Genomic DNA, 17,488 nt, shown 5'->3' on the forward strand with positions numbered 1-17,488 from the left:
ACCCCTCTACAGTGGTTTCAGACCTTTCACTCATCCATCTTCACCGTTTTGACATTTTCATTAAAAAGAAAAAAAAAAATGGTTCAATCTGGATCAATCAGAAGTGGAGCCTTGAGAATTTTGTCTTGAACTTCTTGATGGTTTCTGTTGAAACTTCTGGTAATGTTGCTGAAAATAGAGAGGGGAAGAACACAAACAATGTGAGGCAATTGATTCCCAGTCAATACCCCCTCCAGGAAAAGATATATTGCCCAGAGTCGGCCGACTGATTCCCTTTGACTCCAATTCAATACAAACTAATTCAATCTGCACTTTAGAATTAAATTCTTAAATAACACTGTTGAATTGAGCATCAAGTAGTTGAACTGAGAAACTCCAATTTAGCATTTAGCAGTCCATCTTCAATTTAACAATTTAGCATCAAACAGTTACACAAAAACTATCAGCCTTCTTACCTTTATTAGTGAGGCTGTCCAGGCGGCATTCAGAAAAGAGACCAACCCCATGAACTTTAATTTGATTGCAGAGTCTACAATCTATTTTTATTTAAGACTTAACAAAGCTTGTGATAATTGCCATTAGAATCCTCTGTGTAAAAAACTTCTGATAATACTCGATCTCTGTGCTCTACCTCTATGCTTTTTATACAGGTGGGGCACTGGAAAAATCTTGTTCTTCTTTCTATATTTGGTAAAAACACAAGACTCATATCCAAGCCACTGGATAAGGCTCGACCCAGGAGTCATACATAAAATATGAAGTGTGTGATAAGATACATAAAAGTGCTTAACATGCTATTATTATTAAGCCATAATCATTTTCAATCATGCATAATGAACAAATGCACCAACATTTAAAGAGAAGGCGGAAGGTGTTTTATATTTACAGGTTACACATTTACACACAGATTGTCAATGTATTCACACAGACATAATGCACAAAGGTGATGCTATGTTCCCCAAGAGATCCATAGGATAACCGTTAGCGAAGGTCACACAGGTGCTGCAATAGGCTGAACTGCAGTCAGACATGGGCTGACTACAGAACTGAACTGTTATTCTTTTGTGCCCTGTTGTTTGATTGTTATTCTTTTTGTGTATTAAATTTCAGTGGGACTTCAGAGTGGTGAGTCCTGGTCATATTTCATGTAGCTGGATCCCTCAGCAACCTCTCTTGACAGAGGCTTGTTCCTTGGTGTTATTGTTATGGTGGTGCCACCAAGAAACAGACGTGGGTAAGGTCCTGCTCACGGACCTCACACCAGGGGCCATCGCTATGGTTGTATAGAAACACGCCTACTGCACGTCGATTGCCTGGCCTCACACCTGGCGGCTCTACGGTGGCTACCAGCATGGACTCCTCCAAAACCCGCCAAAGACCTGATGCCGATGGTCTCCAGAAGGGTGATGCCTTACTCAGAGGGATCTCTCCTCTTCTGGCATATCCAATCTCGTGCCACCTCCTGGCATCACCCAAGATATTGTCTAGCAGGATTTTGCCTTGGCGGTTATAAAGCTGCAAGCGTTGTGATCCTGGTGCTTTCACAGCCTCGGGATTAGCCACCTTTTTTACATCAGGTGCCTGGGAGGGCCCTTCCTGACCTAGGTTGATGAAGTCCGTTTGTTCCTCTATGGCTCTGGACTGGTTGGTGGGCTTGGAGTTGTTGACGCCCACTGGAGTGTCAGGACCCTGATGGGCCTCACTATAAGACAAACAGATCTCTCCCCCTTCCCCTTCTTCAAATGAATTGGAGGTCATTCTTTGGTTGAATCCATGCATGGAGGTCCCGTCATCAGCCATGGCTGGTTCTTTCAACGGATCTGTTTGTTGAGCTCGCTGTAAGAGAGTCCAGAGTACATTGAGACCTGACAACTCGTCTTTATGATGTACTCTGACTTTAAGGTACACTACGCAGGATTATCCTAAATAACAATGTATAGACAAATACAAAGGTATTCTCTCTCAATCATCACCTCTGACCCACTTGAAGTGTGTTTTGGTGTGTGTATCTGTTTATCTGGGATGTGATTTAATACGGTGTGATGTTTACATGCGCCAACACATTTAATTGACATGCACAAAAGTGATGACCATGCATTTGTGTTCCTCTATGGCTTATCTAACCAGCTACCATCTGGGTGCCCAAAAATGTTCAATTCTTTAAGAGTTTGATTTAAAAATTCAACACAGAGAACTGGATCAGCTTAATTACACTTAACTTGCAACTAAACATTGACTGAGAGACAAGATAATCATTGTCTTGTTTTAAAATTTGTACTAAAACGTTTATAAACACTGTTGCTTGTTGGCGTTTATCAAACGTAATAAATAGTTGTATTTCACTCTCACTTTTGTCAGGCACAAAGTCACAGAACACACCTATGGAGGTGGCTGGTAAGCAAGCAAGGCATAAGAGAGAACAAGAGATGCACTGCTCAGCTAGGTTAGCAAGACAAAGAAGACTAGAGAGAACGCACTGCAAGACAGCACTTAACATTAGCCTACTGACTAGTTTTATCATTGTCCTTTTTTGTCTACCACAATTCACTATGTGTTTGTGCGTACCTGCAGGTTGTCGTAGTGTCTCTGGCTGCTGCAGTGGAGCTCCTTGGCCGAGTTCTCGTTCAGGTAGAAGACAGAGCAGAGATTACAGAAATACCCCGATTTGGGGACCACAAACTCCTGACCTGAAAAGAAACAGAAAGAGGAATGTAAAAGAAAAACAAAACAAAGCATTTTCATGTAATCATTATTAATAAAATCATGTTTGTTTCTCACCAAGGGGGTTGTTGGGGTTGAATGGTAGCAGTTTGAAGTCAGCAGCAACACAAGGAGACTGAAAACGAGATCTCTTTGCTTCAGGTCCGACAAGCTCCCTCTTCCTTTTACTCACAGCTGAAGAAAAGGAGGAAATAACAATCATGAGCCCTGACAATCATGCTAGAGCTGCAACAATTAGTCAATAGGCAGATAATTAATCAACTATTTTGATAACCAATTTCTCGTTTTTATAATTGCAAAAATTCCAAACATTCTTCTGTTTCTCAAATGTGCAAATTTGCAACTTCTGTTTGATTTCGTCACACCGTGAGGAACATTGTCTATGGAGAGAGTGAACAGGAACTTTTATTTCTGGTGCCAGGATCTGGGTTGCCTGAGGCAACACTATATCCAGGTTGAATGATGGGCTTGCAGGAGAAGCTCTTATTTTGAAGGGTATAAAACTGACAGATTTTGCTTACATGATATCTTAAAAGAGTATTCCACTGATTTAGCAATGCATTCCTACAACATTGCCAGACTCAGGATTTTAAATTAAAAAAGGATCAAAATGCAGCACAACCAGAGGTGTCCTTTTTTATTCCACACATTCTCTTTCCTGGTTAAAACCTTGTGCCTACATTACCCATAATGCTTTGACCACCAAAAGTTTGGTTGGAGATTTGCGTATGTTATACTGGTAGTGGCCTTGAGCCTTGTGGTTGGTGGTATGGTTATAACACAAATATACCTGTATAAATTTATACTGTAATTTATAAAGATTGAGAAACACACACCAGTGTCGACATCGTGTTTGTGTTCCAAACATATTGAGGTTTCTTCTGTTTCATCTAAAGTCACCAAAGTCTAAAAAATGAGAGAAGAGATCTTTAGAATCAATGCTTCTGTATATGTAAAGCCTGTTCTACTATGAAATTTGTGTTTTGCTGTGCATATAATTTATCAATGGAAGAAAATTTATTCTGTATGCTTAAATCTCTATTTTTACCTCTGGGTTTAAGGAGTGCACTGATTCGTCCTCCTTGCTGGGTGGGCGGGCCTCCACAGTGCTTTGCTCATCCTTTCCCTCTTCCTCCTCTTCTATAATTTCATCCAGGGTGATGAGCGTCTGCAGCTCTCCCTCCGTGATCTCCTCATCCCACTCTTGACCCTCTGCTGCTCTTTCCTCTCCAGCCTCATCTGCTCCCACCTCATCCAGAGTTACCAGCTCCTTGGCATCTACCTCTACCTTCTCCTCCTTTTCCCTTCCCCTCTCCTTCGCCTCCCTCGTCCCTCCCCCACTGCTGCCTCCTCCTCCTTTGTTGCTGTTGCTGCTGCTCCTCCGCTTGCTCTCCTCTCTCTCCCTGGTCCTCCACTCTTCCTGCTCCTTCTCTTGCTCCTTAGCAAGCGACTTCTCTTTAGCGGCAGCTTGCCTCTTCCTCAGTTCTTCCTCCTTGGCCGTGTCTTCAGGGTAAACCTGATCCATGTTCACCAGAGCGCTCGTTGAAGCTTTTGTGTCATTTTTCCTGGACGACGTTTGATTCTTCTCCTCTGCTGGTGTTGCAGTATCACATCGGGACTTAGTTGTTGATTTACCCTCTTTCTTAATGTCTATTTTGGGTGTTTTCTCCTTCTTTCCCATACTCTGCTTTGTTGGTACACTCTCTTTTGGAGGTGCTTTCTCCTCTTTTTTTAATGTTTTTTCCCGTGATTCCCTGGCAGGAATGTGCCTCCTTTTTGTTGGTGTGTCTTCTATTTTTGTTTTCTCATTGGAAACCTCTCTCTTAGTTGTTTTTTCCCTTCTTCCTCTGGTAGATCTTGTCATAAAAGTTGGTTCTTCGGCAGCAGTCTCGTCCTCCACAGAGTCTAAAATTTCATAGGAAGCCTCCTCGTCTCCATCAGGTTTGTCAGATGCTTCAGTGAGATTCAATGTCATTTTATCCTCTTTCTTTCCTCTTGCACTCCTTCTTCTACCAGACCTTTCTGTGGCGGCTGCATCTTGAACCAGTTCGTCATCAACAGAATCTACTATTTTGTACACTTCCTCAGTGACCTCTTTGATCTCTTTGTCTTTTTTAGAACCTCCTGCAGTGGTGTCCATCTTCGTTCGTGTTTCATATTTTTTAACTGGCCTGTCCTGCTTCTTTGGTGATTTCTCCTTCTCTTCCCTTTTGGATGCTCTGGTCCTGGGGCTACTCCTCTTTGATGATCTATCATCTTGTCTAGCAGTCAGCTCCACTTTTTTGGTTCTTTTTACCTTGTTGTCAGTCTCAGACTCTGTCTTTGTAGTTGTTGGCTGATCTTCCACAGAATCAATTACCTCATAGGTATCTTCCTCTTCTTCCATGTCTTTTTTAGACATCTGATCACTGGGAGTTTCAAGTTTGTGGCTGTCATCTTCCATTACCACCTGATCGTCAATCGAATCCAATATCTCAAAGGTTTCTTGTTCAGGAACGTCACTATCAACGTCTTTTAAAGTGTCTTTATTGTCACATACTTCAAGAGGCTGGTCTCCATCATTTGGTATTTGTTCTTCAGGGTTTTCCATGTCTTTGGAGGCTTTGCGGGATTCTGGTGAAATCATTTTGCCTTTGACCTCCTCTTTTTGTTGTTTTCCAGTCTTTCCATCTACCCTACCTCTTGGGTCTTGTTTGCTACCTGTATCCAACACTTGAATACTATCTTCCTTATTTGCCTCTTGGTTTTTAATAATTGCAACTTCAACTGCAGATTTATCATCAGATTTGTTGACTACTTGAACCACATCTTCCTCAGACAGTTGTTTTACAGTGGAACTGTTACCTTCAACGAGGTAACTGTCTTCTTGACCTGTTGTGGCTTGACCTTCAGTAACATTGTTGACCATTTCAAAAGAAACACCCACTTCCTTTTCACTGCACTCATCAGGGTAGACTTTGCCTTCTTTATAAACAGTGCCAAAGACCTGTCTGTCCAATGTTTCCTCATGCAAACTCCGGTCATTCTCAGGCTCTGTTATCTTTGTTTCAGAGCTGCCTACTTGGTCCCCATCATCCATCTGTTCATCTGTTTGGTCATCAAGTGAATCAAGGATTTGATAATTTTCAGCGTCATCATCCTCCTCCTCTGAATGTTTGCCAACATCATCTTCTTTCCTTCTCTCTTTGCTTTTCTCCAGGTCTTTGAGTGTGTTGTCTTTAACATAAATCTCAAACCTCTGGGATTGGCTCATCTCTAACCCCCGTCCCTGTGCAGGTGGATGCATCTTTGATGATGTTTCTATTTTTGACTCTGACTCAACAGTTTTTGCAACAATGGCCTCTGCTGACACCTTGTGGTCAGATTTTTCCACTGCACTCTCTGTGGCTTTTGCTTCTATATGTGACTCAGAATGAGTCTTTACTGATGCCTCAACAGCTGCTGCTGATACCATCTTTTCAATTTCATGTGCAGTAGAGGACGACTGGGTCCTACAACTCGAGGAAGACGTAGTAGATGCTTTGAAAGGAGATTTTGTCTTGCTCTGTTCTGCTTTTGGACCAGGAGAGGAAGAGGTTTCAAGACACAGTGAGGAAGAGGCAGAGGTTTTACTAACACTGGCATAGGATGAGGGTTTGGTAGGAGAGTGGGGTGGCTCAGAGTCAGAAGACGAGCTTCTCTTCACGGAGTCTTTAGTCAACTTGGATGAGGAGGATGAACAGGATGAGGAAGAGGCTGAGCTCATAGAGTCTTTGAAGGACCTTGTCAAGGTCTGTTTGGCAGCAGATGACACGTCTGAGCTTTGCCTTTCTTTTTTCCCTCTGGAGGACTGCTTGGAAGAGGATGAGTGCTGGTGTCCACCAACTTCATCAACAGTGACAAAGTCCTCCTTGTTGAAATTTAAATAGGACAAAATGTTTACTGAAGTTTTGTTTGGACATTTTACCCACAACAGTGACTGGATTAACTATTTTACAAAATCGATCCATTACATTTTAAGACTTTTCAAAAGTCGTGCAGATACTCAGTACAATATTACGTTCAACATCCATCTAAGGACATTTTAGTAAATATTGATGCTTATTTGTGCTATTTGTGCTGAGAACAAGATCATAACCAAACGTACTTTCTGTGAGAAGCAGGCGGTCCTCTTGAAGCACGCTGCAAAAGGAAGGACAAAGTAAATGTTAAAAAAAAAGACTAACATTTGAAGTATGATCACCTGCAGACATTTATGATCTAAATATAGTTAATGACTCCAGTGAGACAAACTCAGTCTCTTTCTTGGATTTCTTACTGATTTTATTTTGATGCAGGTGCTTTTCCACCATTTCCTCAATAGTCAGAGGGGTAACTGCAGCTGAAGAAGACGAGGTTGCTGCCGGTTGCGGCTCACTCACTGCTGTAGCTGAAGAAGATGTGGTTGCTGCCAGCTGCTGAATGCTCACTGCTGGTTCACTCGCAGCTTCAGCTGAAATTGATGCAGCCTGCTGCTGGATTTTTGAAGCGCCTGTCTTGGTCTCCCGCCCTTGTGCAATGGAATCCAGTTCAAACAGGGTGCTTTTCTGGACTTGCGATGTAGTTTTGGTGTCATCTGTACTGATTGGTGGTTGACTCTCACTGAATTTATCTGGTACAGCCTCTGGATTTGTCATTTTTTCCCCTTTATCAGAACAGCTTTCAACTTCCATGGGCTCTGCCACTTTAAATCCTGTTTCCCCAAGCTCCATTGGCTCAGCGTCTTTGGCCTCTTTCACCTCAACATCAACCATGGCAAGTTCTGCTTGGTGCTTCAATTCAATAACTGTTGCCTTTCCTGTTTCAACAACTTTGGCTGTGTCTTCCAGCACCACTACAGGTTCTTGAGCCTTTGTTTCCACTTCTTTAGATTTGGACGTCTCTATATCAGGGAAATTTTCTGAAGCCATAGATTTGGATGGTGCATTTATGGCTTTTGCAGCTATTTCTTGCACCTCTTCTTGTGTCATATCTTCTGCTCCAGTCAAATTCTCCTCTGGTGTTTTGGTTTTCTCAGTTGAGGTTGTGTTCGCTTTGGATGTCGACATCTTTGCTTGAGTGCCAATTTTCAAGCCTTTAGTTGGTTCAACAACAGTCCTAGTTGCTGATTCATCAACCATGGCTGTCTCTGTCTGCGGGGCCACACTATTTACCGTTTTAGCTTTCGGCCGGGTCGAGACATTTTTTACTTTGGAAACCAAGACCTTTTCTTTAGTAACATTTGCTGAACCTTTAACTGAGCCTTTTGCATCAATTTTCTCATTTTCAAGTTTGCCTGTTGCAACTTTTTTGGCTTCAGAGGGTAAAAATAAAGGCTTTGCAGGGCAATTATGCAAAGTTTCTTGAGCTGTAGGGAGAAGATCCTTTGTGGGAGTACTGGTAGTTGTGGATTTAGTGGTTTGAGGTTTGGAGACACTGGAAATGGCTGGGTTTCTGTGAACAAAAGAAAGTTAACTAGTTGTAAAGCAGGAGAATAATTAAGAAATGGAAGATCAAGGGAATGGTTTGGATATTTTTTTTAAATGTTTTTCACGATAAGATCGCACTGTCCTTCAAAAGTTGACTTCCTGTGATGACTGTTAGTGTGTGTGTTACCTATTGTTTGTTTTTAAATTAACAAATTGAAAGACATTCAACATACAGGAGGTGGACACAGTATCGTGTAGATCATTCCTGTAGAGTTTACAGAAAATAAAATGATCCTGTGTGAAAATTTATAGTTATTCATTTTGGTTGTTGTAGTAAAAATNACTGGAAATGGCTGGGTTTCTGTGAACAAAAGAAAGTTAACTAGTTGTAAAGCAGGAGAATAATTAAGAAATGGAAGATCAAGGGAATGGTTTGGATATTTTTTTTAAATGTTTTTCACGATAAGATCGCAATGTCCTCCAAGGTTGACTTCCTGTGATGACTGTTAGTGTGTGTGTTACCTATTGTTTGTTTTTAAATTAACAAATTGAAAGACGTTCAGCATACAGGAGGTGGACACAGTATCATGAAGAGCATTCCTGTAGAGTTTACAGATAATAAAATGATCCTGTGTGAAAATTTAGTTATTCATTTTGGTTGTAGTAAAAATTGTAATTTAACTCGTGTCCATCCCATGTGCACACTAAATGTACACAGATTTTTGTTATGAGGTAAATTCCCAAAAGGTGAATAAAACCAAGAGCAGTAAATTCTGAATATACTGTATATACTCTATGTTGGAAAGACTCTTAGAAAAAAATGGAATTTTTTTTTTTACTGAGGAGACAAAACAGACAGACAGTGACTGAATATTTATAGTAATATAATATATATAAGAATGAAATAAAACATCTAGCCTCCATCACTGTTAAAAAGAGGTCTGTGTGAAGAATATCTTACTCCTGAGAAGTCGTCTTTTGCTCCTTAGAAACAGTATCCTGTAAACAAACCAAATGACATTTGTTAGACTAGATTAATCTGATTATTGACACTGTTAATGTCATTGATCAAAACATTATGTCTCACACACACACACACACACACACACACACCTTAGTCTTTGTAGAAGCACCTGCCTCGTTCTTCTGCAGAATGGGTTTTGCTTTAGAAGATGTTGTCGTCGTCTCCTTCTTTGCTGCTGAAGAGGACGAAGAGGCAGCAGAGGATGAGCTTTTACCCCCAGCAGAGGGAGAAGACTGGGAGCTTTTTCCTCCTTTGGATGACATAGAGGATGATGAGGAGGAAGAATTCATCTTGGCTAGCTCGGCTAGTAAGGCAGGAGCTAGATTTTTAACCACAGCCTCCAGGTCAGAGTCTTTTGACAGAGCCTGAACAGCTAGAGGAAGAAAGGCGAAAAAATAGTGTCAGACAAAACTGCAGTGTTTTGGAGTTTACCTGTTTAATAAGATGAAATGTAAAGGTAAAAAAAGGTAAAAATTACACACATATCTACATGTTACATAAGTAAGAAGAACTGCTTCTCTCTAGCAAGCATGCAAAAACTTAAATTTTACAACATTAAAATAGCTATTTGGTGAAGATGACGACCTGTTGATTTCAGGTTGATTTCACAAACTTTTTGGTTACATCTTTTATTCCTCTTTTGTCATTCAATATTCACTTTCAATAATCTATAAAAACTCTATATGTGATTGAAATTATTGTGAGCTGGAGAAAAAGACGATGAAAAGGTTAAATGAATTCAGATGTCTCAGGCAAAAGTATTTAAGTAAGCTTTGCACTAAGGAGAAAATGATGAGCAAAACACAGTCAGCATGTTAATCAGAGGTATATATTCCCAGATCTCATGTGGTTGCAAGAGTTTACCACACCAAAATCCACATTGTCACATGTTCTTACCTAATTAAAATGCCTTGTCTGTTCTTCTACTTAGCCCATCCTTAATAACATCTATATTTGAACACCATTTTCTACATCTACACTTTCCTTGTACCCCTTTATCTCTAAGACCCTGGGTACCCTAGCTACAGATGATAGCAGTGGCTTCATCTAGACACTAACAGTCAAAATAGAAGCTAAACAATGTCTAATGTTTGTCCATGTTTCCCCATTTCCATTATCTATACTAACCACTGTGGCTATTATATTTACTGCACATGAGAAGGGTATTGGTTTTCTCATCTAACTCTCAAAAAATACAAAGGGAATAATCACTACTTTTAATACAGTTGTTTTTAAAGACCTGGGGTCTTAAGATTATTGCAATTTATCAAACCTGAATTTTCCAGTAGTCTCTTCACCAGCCTCTCTGTGTTGCTCGACCTCTTCCCTTCAGCAGACGACCTCTCTGTGGACCATTGTCTTTCACGGCTCCTTCTTGGAGATGGTCGTCTCTTGTCGCCCCTCCTTGGTGATCTTCTTTCATAGCTCCTTCTTGGAGATGATCGTCTCTTGTCACCCCTCCTTGGCGATCTTCTTTCATGGTTCCTTGGAGATGATCGCCTCTCTTGACTTCGTCTTGGTGAGGACCATCTCTCTTCTCTCCTCCTCGGTGAGGATCGTCTCTCATAACTCCTTGAACGTGACCGATAACGCGAGGAGGTAGGACAGTCATACCATGGAGAGCAAGAACGGGACCGGGAGCTGATATATGGACAAATTCAATTTAACAGTCAGTTAATGTAATGAATCGAAGATTTCACAATATAATGCCAAGTGGAATTTCTTCTGTCATATTAGAATTTGGACCTGCGAGTGTATCTGGAGCTGTGCGGTGATCGTGATTGGCTGCGTTTCTCTCTTCTTTCATGGTGCCTTCGGAGACTAGGTGAGTGGGAGCGGGAGCGGCTTCCATGCCTGGTTTTCTGATGACGATGTTGGGAAGTCTGGGCAGCAGTTGAGGATGATGGCTTAACATCTTTCCCTCCAGCACTGAAGACAGCAGTGAACAAGATAAGCATAGGTGAATGAGAGGCAAAGAAAATTTCCAAAAAATAAGCAGGGTACTAGTTCTCAACTTGTGTGGTTACTACTTGTTTGAAAACTGAAAAATGTACCTGAGCTGGACTTCAACCTCACCATCCCACTCTGGGTATCTGTGGAAAGCAAACAATGAAAAACGAAACAATTCAAACACACCATTTAACCAGCAAAGGGGTCACACTTTGACAATGAAATCCCAAGATGACTGTCATGAAGCAGTGGTATTCATGGGAGACTTCTAAAGTCAAATGGTGGGTTCATAACTACTGCAATTAGCTATGCAGGCTGAGCCAACATGCTGCAGAGGCAACACCAAACTACAGTTCATCCAGTGTTTCCTCCACAGTACATTGAAGCCTATTTTTCAAACAATAACAATAAAGTGAAAAAGTGTGAGAAAGAAAAAAAGACTGACTGTGCCCGCAGGATTTTGCAGCTCTCAAGGTGAAGGCTGGTGTTCTGGTGGGAGAGCCAATCCTAGTAGTCAGATCAACAAACAAACAACATTTAGATAGACCTCATCACAACTGCTATGAGCTTAAATATCTCAACTGCCATGACAGAAAATTTTTGTTTATTAAACATTACAGCAGCCTTGAAAACATTTCAAAGCTTGTCCCCTTTCAAAAGTGTCCAATTCCAATTCTGAGCTTTTGTTGATACATGTTCATAGTAAGTCAGGAGCTGTGTGATTATGTCATACAAGACAAACAATAGTAATAAATAAGCAGCAAAACAAATATAATACCTGGATGACAAAAATATTACATATATTAAATACCTTAGGACCTTTATAATTACAACTGACTTTGTTTAGCTTTAGTTCAAGAGCAATTCAATTCATTTTGAAATATGAAAAACACAGGAGTGTCCTCTTGACCCCTCCACTCTGTGATGTCTGGCTCTTCAGTCTTGTGTAGTATCACAATTTCCCCAAAGTTTGGTTCAAATTGTCTCGGCAGAGGTCACTTTCAAGCAAACCGCACATGCTGAGGCAACATTGAGAAAAGAGGGAGGCAGATGTGGAAACTTGGAGGAGAGGAAGAAGGCAGTAACCAAACTATGATGAAATGCGATTTCCCAGCAGGAGGACAAAAATCAGACCTCGCTGATCTTGTGACTCAAGAGCAATGGTTCCTGGTGGGCTTCAAGTTCATAGTAGTTGAAGTAATAACTGGACTTCCTCTTTGGGACAAAAAATATTTACAACAAAAAGGGAAGCTTGGCTCCTACATAATAGCCAGTATTACAAAAAAGATAATACCTATTATTAGATGTGACATGAATTAAAATAACATGCATATTACCAATGGCTACAATAGTGGGAAAAAGATAAAAACTGTACATTCACAAAAACAGCGTATATTCAAACTGACTTTAGAGTATGACACAGTAGTAAGAAAAGAGAGAATAGGGGAAACAGTTGTCTTCCATCATCGTCTGATGCACTAGTTGTTCAGATCTGCAGATTCTTCCACATCACGATAATCCCATGGTCCTCTTCATGACAATTATTCAGAAGATGGCCAGTTTTCATTATTTTATATTGAATTATGCAACAGTCAACAGTCACTCTGAATCTGGAAATAGCCATTACACACTGAACTTCATCTGGTTAAAGTAGACATTGACGTTCTAACGACAGTTTTAAGTCAGTCCAATTGTGTAAATCAAGACATTGTGACCGTGTATTAGAGATAACAATAGTTAGCTGTAATCCTGGCATCCTTGAAACATTTCGGTACAACCCGATTCAGTGAACAGGTTTAAACATTCTCTCCCAAAGTTTGCAATCAAAACTTGTTTTTGTAAAATGGTAACCAGGTTCTAGGTTGTGTCAGGCTTTTCAGTAGCATATTTTCATAGTTATTACTGATCCATTAAAATTCAAAGAATATTTTACATAAATCAAATACTATCACCCTTAGGCTTTCTTTTAAAATCAAACCACTTCAGTACTTCCAAACAAACAGAAAAATGAAATCATGTAAATATGTATGTCAATCTACAACGAAAATTGTAGAAATTGAAACAAATAACCCACAATTTCCTAAAGGGAGAGAAAACAGAGTGCAGTCTTCCACTCACCTTCATATGAGTACATTCTTTGTAACACAGAGAACAGGTATGTGGAAAGACTCTCGGTGTGTCCGCTACACAGTCATGCATCATGGCCGGCGTTGGCAGACCCTTGGAGACTGGATGCTGTGGTCGACACTGCCTGCTGGAAGGCGGCAGCAACTGACTGAAGTTCACCGGGCTCGGGATTGGCTGAGGTGAAGCTGGTGGAATAATGCTGGGGAGAGGATCACCGAGGATAAACATTGAACGATGCATGGTGCGTGAGGCATCTGTGCTGCTGGGGATGAGAGAAGCAGGAGGAACCGGTTGCGCAGCAGAATAAACTGGAGGCCACGTTTGTCCCATCTGCGGTACTGGCTGCTTCTGGGCCTGCTGCTGGATGTGCTGCTTCTGCCTCTGTTGTTGTTGTGTCTGCTGCTTCTTCATCTGCTCAGCAACCGTTGACCCTTTACCTCGACCTTTATTCTGATCCTTAGTGCCACTGGTATCATTGCTTCCAATGAGCACAAGACCAGGTCGGCCAGGATGCACACCGTGGAACAAAGTGCAGGATGGTTGGGCTTTCGACTTTGACTGTCCATCTTCCTTTGGTTCTTTCAAAGGAAGGGGAGTGGAGGGTTCAGACTTGAATACTCTTATGTCTGTGTCTTTCTTGGGTAGAGAGAAAGAGCTCAGGATTGTTTGAGAAGTCTGTTGTGGTTGAGTCTGCAATTGTTTAGCTGGATCATTGCTTGGGGGAGCTACAGAGCTCAGTTTTGAACTGTATGAAGAGCTGGTAACAGAGCTACCCTGATCACGTGAAGAACCCAAGGAACTGCTTTTAACCTCTGTCATATCTTTTTGCAATGGTTCTCGACCGTGACTGCTACTATTGTAAGTGTCCACCAACAACATACTGCCACTCCCACCACTGTTAGCTCTTGTGCCACTGGTCCTTCCAATCTCATCCAAAACCCCTCCAGCATATTTGTCAGTATGTCCAAAGTCAATCACTTTACTGGGCTGGAGAATAGCCGATGACATTTCCTCCGGGCGTATCCCTGCCCCTCCAGAACTACTCAACCTGTCCATTCCACTCACACCTCTGGTGGGCTGGGGTTCCAGGTACGGTTTTGACTGAACTGCAGTTGCAGCTCTCTTGGCCTTCTGAATGCGGATTTGGCGCAATATGAACGGCAGGTTGGCAGGGGTGATCTGGTCTTCAGGGTAAGAGATGAGATGTTCCAAATCCTCTTTTTCAAGTCCGAATTGCGAAAGGATGTTAGCGGCTGATTCAGAAGTGTATTTGGGGCGACTTGACTCAGTGGAGGCTGCAGATTTGTCTGGCACTGGATAGTCATAATCACCCAACCCTGGAATGGACTGCAAATCATGTTCCCTTTCACTTGAGGAATTAAACCTACTATCAGAACTGCCTACGTAGCTAGATGAAGCAGATGAGTAAAATTTGGAGGAATCATTAGCAGTTGACCTTTTGTAGTTTGGCAACCAGTCCAAAGAGCTACTGCCACTTTCAACATCACAGTGTATATGTCCTGGAGGGGCAGAGGTTGAGGACATAGAATAGTAGGCCATCCCTGTGCCTGAGGAAAGAAACTCATCTCTTTGAGTGCTGGTAAAGCGAGTGCCCTGGCCCATGGGCTGATGCGTCGGTTTGCCAGGAAACCTCACCTCCTCTCTGGCTCTGCTAATGGGCATGTCTATAGACCTCTCTATGTCCCCCTCTTCTATTGAACTACTCTGTTCAGGCCTGTAGCTCACTGAGCGAGCCAGCAGTGAAGGGATCATTCCCCCAGAGTTGGCAGAAGTTGCAGAAGAAGAGCTGAAGTTAGATCCAGGTCCAGATCCAGAAAATGTCTTCAGAGTGTCCCTCTCTGCCTGCATACTGGATAGTCCATACTGCCCTTGGGTGGAATTTTGGTTCCCAGAGGCAAAGGGGTTATATAGGGGATGAGACATGGTGTTTGCAATCTTCAAAAGGTTAAGGAGATTGATGGCTGCAGCAGTTGGGGAGGGAGGTGTTTGCAAGTTTGCGGCTCGACTGCCAACAGTGAGAGCATTGTTTATTTGCGTCAGTGCTAGCTGGGCTTTCAATTGAGCCAGCCGCAAGGATGCAGCCTGCTGTCCAATCAGGAGGGAACTCCCTGTGAGTAGGGGCCTCGTTAGGGGCCCGGGTACAGGAGAAGGGACGCCATGCTCCAATAGCAAGGCAAAGCTGAAAAGTTAGGAAAGACAAAGTGGTTATTTATTGGGTATAGACTTCAGCTTCTTGGTTGGGTAACATCCATCATCTTAAAGGTTTGTCTGGACTTCTCCACTCTGGTACTTCCTGTCGGAAAGACATTCGGTCCATTTTTTTCACTTCATGGTCTTCACTAGCTAGAAAGAAGAGAGGAGGCAAAACAGCACAGATAAAGAGCAAAAACAAGGTCATAGCTGTTCAGCAGAAACATCTAGAACACAGACAAACTAATTCATTTCCTCTCCATGCTCATCTTTAGTGGAAACATTTGAGACTGGCACCAGCAGACAGACAAAGCACATTACAAAATTTAACATCTCACAATTAACATTTCCATTTCAGATCATTACATCACATCAACTACTGGGGGGGAAAAGAAGAAACAAATTCAGCCTGGCGTAGATTAAGCTCAAAGTTTTGAGGGTTGAAGCGCATATTTGAAAGGGATGCAGCGGGTTTGGTTGACAAAACAGAGAAAACCCAACCAGTGCAGAGATATTAAAGAAGGGGTTTGATTTTTTCTCAAAACACACAACTGCGTTTGAGAAGAGGCTGTGCAAAAGTTGTTTAAAACACAACTGAATTCAAACTTCAGAAAAGTATTTTGTTTCAACTGCAATAAAATGATCAACATTTAATGACACTCTTTGCTATAAAAAGGAAGAAAAATAAATACATTTTACAGGTGTAGTATAACCCTTTTTAATCTGCGTCACATCAACACTACAATTATAACAATGCAAGCATTTATTCCCGATGTATTTCGACCGTTTTCGACTTTTAAAACGAAGAATCATGTTAATATTGACCAGGTTCAAAGGTCTAAATGTTGGTGGATGTCTGAACCGAACGGCAGTGAGTCCAGCTAGCAAACAAGGTCCGGTAACGGACAGACACGGCGAAAGTTTGACAAGCACCGATGAAAGCGTGTGTGTTTTTATAAGATTATTATTTTTTTTAAACATACCTTGGGTCACCTTAGGTACATCTTCCTGCGCTCAAGATTCTCTTTGGCAAACACTGATGTCTGAAAACCGTTATGATTTCCGGTTTACTTTCGGACCTTTCGTAAAAAAAGCACGGACCTTCAGAATAAAAGCACGAACGTTAAAGGACAGTTAAGGGAACTGTTAAAAGAATAAAATTTTTGGTCTTAAGTCAAAAGTAGAAATCCTTCATTTTGACTCCTACTCACTGTAAAGGCAATTTTGCTCTAAGGTGAGGAAAGCAGATAACAATGAGTCTATCGAGATTCAAAGATTTATTACTGAACACTATGTCAAATTAGAATAAACAACCAGCAATTAACGCAATGATCATAAGCAGAGTCTGGACACCCTCCAATCTCAAACTTAGCTCTTTTATACAGTGACTATCACGTACACATGTTTAAGCATACAGTTCAACTTTCATCCAGGGTACAAAGTATGTTTATCTTGCTTAATCATTAAGTGTACATTATTTGCGGAGATCAGTTCATAAGGTTTGTTCAATCAGCATACATTAAAAGAAAACATCCAGTCCGATTTAAAGAAAACGTTACATGAAATGGAGGAAAACAGTTTTTCCCATTACACTCACAAACCTAGGAATAAAAAATATTTATCAAATTTCTTGTAACCTGCTTGCTATTTAAATTTAGCTCCATATGTTGGTAAGGAGTAGATCCCAGACAAAAACAGAGTGAAGCATTCCTGTGTTTTGTCCTACCTGAACTTTTCCTTTCCTTATTATCCTCTAACCTTTATCCTCATCACTGTATATTCTTGCCACACGGTGGCGCTCTTCACACACAGAAATTCAGTTAGTTTTACTTTGGCTCAAACATTTAAAAACCCTATAGATGCTGATCAGTCTGTTTCTGTGACCATTTATCATCAGATTCCTGGAAACTTAAAAAACATTTAAGTTACTATACTATGAACACCTACCATACACAACTAAAGCATAAAAAACTGAAAATATATTTTATTATATGTTATTTGCTTCAATATAAATAGTAAATATAAACTA

The 17,488-nt window shown here is 41.2% G+C and overlaps 1 protein-coding gene across 1 annotated transcript; it reads right to left on the reverse strand.

Annotated features, from left to right (window-relative positions):
- Window positions 1–852: 852 nt before the first annotated feature.
- LOC111233320 (zinc finger protein 638-like) lies at window positions 853–15,241 on the reverse strand. Its single transcript, XM_022761105.1, has 13 exons — window positions 14,130–15,241; window positions 13,240–13,826; window positions 11,567–11,628; window positions 11,226–11,264; window positions 10,918–11,100; window positions 10,445–10,812; window positions 9,261–9,544; window positions 4,111–6,610; window positions 3,770–4,068; window positions 3,558–3,627; window positions 2,779–2,895; window positions 2,566–2,687; window positions 853–1,836 (listed from the first exon to the last, which is right to left on the reverse strand). Exons 1-13 carry the CDS (start codon window positions 15,190–15,192, stop codon window positions 1,204–1,206), a joined length of 6,327 nt encoding a protein of 2,108 aa, XP_022616826.1. The 5' UTR covers window positions 15,193–15,241; the 3' UTR covers window positions 853–1,203.
- Between the last annotated feature and the right edge of the window lie 2,247 nt (window positions 15,242–17,488).

Source organism: Seriola dumerili, unplaced genomic scaffold, assembly GCF_002260705.1.
Source record: "Seriola dumerili isolate Sdu_G_001 unplaced genomic scaffold, Sdu_1.0 BDQW01000388.1, whole genome shotgun sequence".
Classification (NCBI taxonomy): Eukaryota; Metazoa; Chordata; class Actinopteri; order Carangiformes; family Carangidae; genus Seriola; species Seriola dumerili.